At 43.0% G+C, this 7,957-nt stretch overlaps 1 protein-coding gene across 6 annotated transcripts in view; it reads right to left on the reverse strand.

Moving 5' to 3' along the window:
* The window catches only part of SNX7 (sorting nexin 7), a 199,829-nt gene extending 193,829 nt beyond the window's left edge, over nt 1–6,000 (reverse strand). For 2 of the 6 annotated variants that reach the window (XM_010343822.3, XM_074381385.1), the window contains exon 1: nt 5,784–5,995. In XM_010343822.3, the coding sequence (XP_010342124.3) occupies nt 5,784–5,963 (180 nt within the window). In that variant the 5' untranslated portion in view covers nt 5,964–5,995. Of the gene's footprint in view, nt 1–5,783 lie in introns of all 6 variants that reach the window. The other 4 variants (XM_003933275.3, XM_010343821.3, XM_074381383.1 and 1 more) reach the window with 3 other exon arrangements.
* Between the last annotated feature and the right edge of the window lie 1,957 nt (nt 6,001–7,957).

The raw sequence follows: 7,957 nt of genomic DNA on the forward strand, positions 1-7,957 counted from the left end.
GGTCTCCACAAACTTATTCTGAAGTTTCCTTTTTTGTTTTGGTTTTATTGGTGATCACATATGCTATCTCAAAAAGAGGAACTGAGAGCTTTTCACCTCCTTTATACTTCATCTACCTAGACTTCCTCCCCAACGATAAATATAAAAGAATACTTAACCTGTAAGAGAGCTATATGGCACGGAGTGAAATTTTTTGCAAGATAAATATAAATAGTCCTGGATCAGTCCTATTTTATTGTTTTTTGCCGAATCATCAAAATAATAAGTCCCACTAAGACAAGGTCAGGATGTAGGCCTTAGGGAGAAGAACATATATATTAGATCATGCAATTGTCATACTTATTATTTATCCTCATTTTACAGATGAAAAATCTGAGGCATTGACATTAATTTCCTTTAGGGAATAATGCTAGTAAGCAGTACAGCCAGGATTTCAAACTCAGGCAAGGTAGTTAAGAGTTCCTATTCCTGGGCCAGGTGCAATGGCTCACACCTGCAATCCCAGCATTCTGGGAGGCCTAGGTGGGCAGATCACCAGAGGTCAGGAATTTGGGACCAGCCCGGACAACATGGCGAAATCCTGACTCTGCTAAACGTACAAAAATCAAAATAAAAAAATTAGCTGGGTGTGGCAGAGTGTGCCTGTAGTCCCAGCTACTGGGGAGGCTGAGGTAGGAGGATGGCCTGAGCCTTGGGAGACAGAGGATGCAGTGAGCCAAAATCATGCCACTGCACTCCAGCATGGGTGACAGAGTGAGACCCTGTCTCAAATGAAAAGAGAGTTTCTACTCCTAACCACTAAGCTTACATCTTAATGGTATTTTTATTCACAATGACTAATGGAGCTTTCATCATAACTTCATATTTATCCTAATTAAATTTCATAGTCTACCCCTGAACACAACATTCTAACTTATCAAATGATTTGGAAGGCGGATTATGATATACAGACTATTAGCTATTGTTATAGTTACTGATGTGTAACAAACCATCTGAAAACTTAGTCATATAAAACTATTTTATTATTTTACATTTTACATTTTATTATTTTACATTTTACATTTTACATTACTATTTTATTTAAGCAGGAATTCAGGCAGCACACAGCAGAAATGGCTTGTCTCTCCTCCATTTTACATGAGGCCTCAACTGAAAAGACCTGATGGCTAAGGGCACCTGAATGCTGGAGGGTGAAATCATACAGACATCTTCACATGAAAGCCTGCCACTAAATGCTGGATAGTGCTCAGACTTCAGCTGGGGCTGCTGACCAAGCATTTACATGTATTTTCAATGTAACATGGGTTTCCTAACATGGAGGTTTTAGGTTGTATTTCTTACATGGTGCTCTGACATGCACAGTGTCCTACTGGGCAACATGAAACCTACATTCCATTTCATAATCTACCCTGGGAAGTTGCACAGCATCACTTCCACTATATGTCCTTCCACTGCGTCCTATGACCCCACCCATTTATTTTACATGCCCTAGGAGGCTCGCACCTAGATGAAATCACCTTAGCAAGATCACTCAATGAGGAGCACAAGCAGATCTAAGGGCAGGAGGAGAGGAATTCAGGGAACATATCCCTTATTCCCTCCTGCTTTGGCACATTTCCAGCAGTAGCTACCTCTCTGTAAATAGAGTTCCTGAAGAAGTGTCCCCCTCTCCACAGCTCCAGGTATGAGTGGTTTCCAGCAATGCTATTTCTATTTCTTGTCCCTTTAAAGCTAGGAACACTAACAGTTTTTTCCTACTATAACTCTCTAAATACCTCAGTATTCCTTGTTTGTTCACTAACTCAGCCAATCATTCCATAAATAGTCCCCTCATTCAACTCTCATTTAAACCACTGGCGAGAATTCTGATTTTTATCAGGGTGATGACTGATACAGGCACACAATGGAAACCAAATGGACTGTTCAGAGAATATATGTGAAAAATTAGTTAGTAGGACTTCCTAATCTTTTTCTAAGTATTTGATAGGATAGTTGAATAGTGCAATTATGTTGCTCCATCACTATACTGAATTTCCAAACTGAGAGGAAAAAATATATAAAAAGATATGTACAGTGTGCATTATATGTCTCAACTTTATTCTTTCAAAAATAACCTTTTCTGAAAAGATGAGTGATTTTTTTCCAAAAGCCTTGCTCAAATAATGTTCATTATATTTCTGATTTACCATAAACTCAATCTTAAGTCTTTCATTATTCTTATAAAACATGCTAGTTTCATCATGTTTTTTTTTTTTCCCCAAAGGGTTTATAAACAACATACAAATAATTCACTTCATGGCTTTCCTGAAGACTGAAATTAAGCCTACTATTCAGTACCTGCCTAAACTTCCTTTTGCCCATCATTTTTTAAAAACAATCTTTACCTATCTCTAGTTTGGGAGAACCATGCCTGCATTTCACATTTCATGACTTCTCAAAGATGACTAGTGGTGATGAGGATGATTTCATCTGTGAGTTCCCTGATTATCCTAGGTAATCTATATATCTCATTTTATGATCCCAAATATCTTTAAAGAGGCCAATAAGAGCTATCATTTACTGAGTACCAGATAAGCATCTCAGTGCTTCATTGTAACCTATTGATGTACACTGTATCCACTGCTGTTTCTTCTGTACATTACAGTATTCAAAAATATAGGAGAGTTATTTTAATTATTGTTTTCCCCAAAAAGGAGATTTTTTTTTTCCTTTAAACGTGAAGAAATTGGCCCTTTTTCTCCAGCTCAATTTTTTTAGAAGCCTCATCTCATTTTGACCTAGTTCTAAAATAATTGTTAGGCTCTTGTTACCATTTGTCTCTTTCTTTTTTTATTTTACGGTTTTTGAATGACTGGTTCTGTTCTCCTCCTTCTAATATCTACACTCATTATTTTAAGTCAATAACCTCTGCATTCTCTTGAGATCTGGCATCATTTTCTTCTCACTAGACTATATGAAAATTCAGAACAACTTTGTTTTACTTTCCACCCCTCTTGATTTGTACTGCTATTTTAGAGTTTCTGTCACATCTTCCCACCTGGACTATAAGATTGTGATAGCAAGAACTAAATCTTGCATTTTTAAAGCACACATAAAACAAAATATACATTTGCCATTTATTTGTAATATGTTGTAGAAAAAAATAATAAGTTTTTGTTTTTTTTTTTTTCCTTTCGGAGACAGAGTCTCACTTCGTCATTTAGTTGGAATCCAGTGGTGCGATCTCAGCTCACTGTAACCTCTGCCTCCCAGATTCAAGCGATTCTCCTGCCTGAGCTTCCTGAGTAGCTGAGATTAAAGGCTCCTGCCACCACACCTGGCTCATTTTTATATTTTTTAGTAGAGATGGGGTTTCACCACGTTGGCCAGGCTGGTCTCAAACTCCTGACCTCAAGTGATCTGCCCGCCTTAGCCTTCCAAAGTGGTGGGGAAATTCATACTCTTTAAAAACCTTCTGGAAGAGGGCACCAGACATATATTCACAAATAATCTAAGGGAATAAGAGGACTACAAAGGTGAATGTAAACTGAATATACGATTTGCCAACTTCAAAGTACTAAAGGGGAAGGGCAATCTGCTTCATAAGTAATTGTGAGATTCTCTCCCAGGGTAGGCTGAACAGCAGTGGTGTTTGTTCTACAGAGGAGCAGGTAAGAAAGGCAGTAGTAGTGCAAACGGAAGGTCACATGGATCAGACTTTCTTAAATCTGCTTGCTTAACTATAGATAGTGGTTCAGAAATTCAACTTACTGAAATGGATGAAAATGGCTAACTTTAAACTTTTCCAACTATTCTTTTTGGATTTTAACTAATATCTTTGCCTTAATCTATGTGGGTAGTTTCTACAGATGTTATTAACTTTTTCTAAGCATCCAACACGCACAGTTAACACTAACAAGCAGGGTGGACCCAGGTGTACATTCTTACAGAGTTTGGAAGGTCCCCTTTTAAAAGAATACAAAATTAGTTGGAAAAACAAATGATTCAGAATGAGAAACGAAATCCCATTAAATGAATGGAGCCATGGAGATCTAGATTCCTTAGTCTGAGAGAGTTTTATGCAATTCACCAGAAATGCTTATTTAGAAATGCTTCTGGTTGCAACCTGTCATTTCCTTCCCACCTAGAACATCTGCAACTCCAGCAACCCTCAACATGCCCAAAGGTCTAAGCAAATGAATAGCGCTGAAGCTTCAATTTCATTAGCTTCACCATAGATCTGCCCGAGAGGACCTCATTTAAACAATCTGGGGAAAGAGAAACCACCTGACAAGTTTAAAACAATCTCAGGGCCAGGCACTGTGGCTCAAGCCTGTAATCCCAGGTCTTTGGGAGCTTGAGGTGGTAGAATCTCTTGAGGCCAGAAGTTTGAGTCCAGCCGGGGCAAACAAACAAACAAACAAACAAACAAAAAAAAACAGAAGGACACCCCGATGATTCTGATATGCTATTCTCACTTCCAACATCCCATCCCATTTTGAAACTTTCACAATGCATAACAATAGGCTAATATTCCTGATCTAAACAGCAATGTAAAGAAGAAAGGAAATTTATAACCAACTGGCCAATTGTCGTTGATCTGAACATAAAGTACGTGTGTTATATAAAAAGGCGTTTACCTTTTACAACTAAACATAATTCCATTTCTTTACTATTTAATAGAAAAGCCAAGAGCACAAAACTGTGATAGTCTGTTTAAATGTCCACAATACAAGCCTGGGCCTATCATTCCATTTAAGCCGAAATAGAAATAAGTTTTGCATACTCCTCTTTGGAGTCAGAGTATCAGAGTATGTTTGTTCACTTTCTAACTTGGGTTTGCTTTCCCAGAATAAATGCGGTGGTTAAGTAGGTAGTTTGCTTTACCTAACATTTCCAGGTAACATTAAATTGAACAGGCTTGTTGGTAATTAGCACAGCGTTGTGATCTGAACTCAGGTCTTCTCTTTAGCAGCAACTTGAGAAACTGGAGTGACATTCAACCTCCCTGCAAGAAAGGTATTTTTCTTTTCTAAAACCCTTTTATAAGAAATTACAACCAGCTGGGTACACATACCAAAAGCCTACCCCCACCAGTCAATTTGCCTCCAACAGTAAAATAACCCCAGAGCCTTTGGTCCTAAATTTCCCGGGGGCAAGGAAAAACGAAAGCGCTGGCTATGGGCTGGGTGGCAGTAGCTGACCATCTGAAAAATCCTTAGCTCCTCAGCGGAGGAGCTTCCTGTTAGAAACAACCGTTTTCTCCTGTTCAGGGAGATTTCCTCGAACCTATTCCCACAGGACCTGTGACTCGCCTCGGGTGTCACCCAAGTCTGGAATCCACAACCAACAACACTAAATCAAGAATAATTTCTCTGAACTTGGCTGAGATCTCTCCCAGAGTTCAGGGCTGGCCTCGCCCGAAAAGCAGCTAGCAGGGGCGGGGGCGGTTTCGAGCCACCCGCCTCCCAGGTTCGGGAGCTGCAGCGAGGAGAGCTCCGCGGCAGAGAAGCAGAAAGAGAAATCACAACTTCGCAGACTCCAAGAAGCCACAGCCCCGCCAAACAATAGGTCAAAGTGCGGCGGAGGGAGCGGCTGCGGTTCGAGGCCCCGCGGCGACGCGGCCCCGGGTGCGGCCAGAGCTGGCAGGCGGGTCCCGCAGCCCGGGGGCCCTCACCCGTCCCCAGCTCACAGCCGCCGCCCCGAGAAGGCGAGCGCGCCAGAGACAGCCGTCAGCGCAACGCCGCCAACTCGCAGAGTTGCGCTGGAAGTTTCCCGGCACTCGGAGCCGCCGCCGCCCTCACCTTGCTGAACACCTCCAGGTCGTCCTCGTCCTCGTCCAGATCCAGCACCTCCGCCTGCAGCAGGGCGGAGGAGCCGCCGCCGCCCGGGAAGGGGGTGCCGCCCCCGGGGCTGTCCGCGTCGGCGCCCCCGGCCGGGAGGCCAGAGGAGCGCGCCTGAGATGCCCGGCGCTCGCCCTCCATCCCGAGAGTGCGCGCCCGGCCGGCCGCCGCCGCCGCCAGCCCGGCTCCTCCGAGCGCGCCCATTGGCTCCCGCGCCTCCCGCGCCTCCCCGGCCGGCCCCGCTCCAGCCCCTCGCCCGCTGCGCAGACGCGGAACTGCCGGGACCGGCGCCGGCCGGGGCCGGGCGCATCCCCACCTCGCCCGGGGCGGGCTGGAGGCGCGGGCCTGGGGCTGTCGGACTCCGGCTAGGTGGAGAAAGGGACGCCTGTCCTCTGCAGAAGAGAGAGACTGGAAGGTAGGAGTGGGCGGCCTCGCATTGACCCGGTCGGGGACCACAGAGTGAGGGTTTCCGCGTTGGCGGGGTCTGGGAAGAAGCCAGGGAGCGAACCGTCCGCTTCGCGGTTTTCACAACGAGGCTGGGAGGCAGCCGACCCAGCCTGCCAAGTGTGTGTGTGGGGGGGGGGGAGGCAACAATACTCTATTTCCTGTATTTAATGGTTGCCTTTCTTCTTGGTTCTGATTTTCGAGCTAATGTAAAAATAAAGATATGAAAACTTCCCCTGTTTTGTAATTGATTTTTGACCCAGTGACTGCCCTGTGCGGTCATTTCACTGTCAAGCCAGCAAAGCCGAGCTTTACAAACCATTTTCAGCCACTTTCAAATGCATCTTTACTCCTGGACTCCTTCCTGAAGTTAATGAGCAGAATGTTACCAAGACCCAAGGACAACTAGCAAGTCTGGAAAATTGCCACCGAGAAATCATCTTCAGTCTTTGCACTGCCAAGACAAAGCTTTAATTATTTAACTGCTTATTATTCAAAAACAAAACTGAGTTCCAAAAAAATGGAAAATTGAGCCCACGTTGATATATACTTTTTAAATTTATCTTCAGGTTTTATTATTTACTTCCCTTGGCCCCACCTCTTTTCTGTAGGCACATTTAAAAATAAAAATTTTTAAATACGTTAAGCTATATGTAAGAATTCCTTATTTGGGGAAATACAGAATATCTTTATTTCTGATGACAGGCAGGGCCATAATGATATATTGTCTCTTAATCATTCAAATATACCTCCCATTGATTTCAGACATGCACCCACCCTTCAGTCAGATTGGTCACTGGCCCATGAATATCCAGACTTGTTCCTGTGCTTGATGATTTCTGTACCTTAAATGCCATCTCCTGCCCATCCTTCAGAAATTAAACATAGTCCCATCTCTTTCAAAAAGACTATTTCTAAATGACAGTCTGTTCTCAATTTAGCATTTAATTTTATTCCATCCTGCAAATTGTATTTGTCTCATGTACTTGTTTTACATTCCTTAGTAAATGATAACATTTACAGGTTGGGGATCCTGATACGTATTAACCACAGTATCAGATGTACTCTGAAAATGCTCTCTGCTAAGGTCTGTAAAGAATATGAGTTAACAGACTTTATTTTTTCCTCATTAAGCTCATTTCTGCTGGTAAGAAAGATTCAAGGTTTTCTAATTGCAATCTGAACCAGGAAATTCTTAATAATGCTGTAACTCACAGAATCACTAGAAAGCATAGTGAATGGGTTCAGAAAATGGGAAGAACAAAGCAAGGCTGCACAGCTGGGATTGTAGCCAAAAACCAGGCCACAGAGCCAATGGTACAGATATTGCCTAATACTGGATGCTACACCATCTTCACCACTGTCAATATTGTCATTAACACTGATGTTACTGGACTCCACTGGCTGTCCCTGACAGCAGTCCCACAGCTGCCTCTGAGAACTTCCCTGCTGTTTCTGCCACAAAAATGTCTCCATCACCCCCTTTCTCTGTGTTGATTTTTCTAGGATTAAAACCTTGGAGAGTATGTCTGCTGGCCAGATTGGCCAGGTTTCATGGAGATTCCGAAGGCAGAGAATATTCTAAACATAGAAAGGTCATATTGATGCTTGTCAACCAAAAAAGAAGACCAACAGGAAGAAGAGGAAGAGGAGGAGGGAAAAACCTGACTATAATTCACCCTTTGGCTGTC

Source organism: Saimiri boliviensis, chromosome 11, assembly GCF_048565385.1.
Source record: "Saimiri boliviensis isolate mSaiBol1 chromosome 11, mSaiBol1.pri, whole genome shotgun sequence".
In the NCBI taxonomy this organism is placed as follows: domain Eukaryota; kingdom Metazoa; phylum Chordata; class Mammalia; order Primates; family Cebidae; genus Saimiri; species Saimiri boliviensis.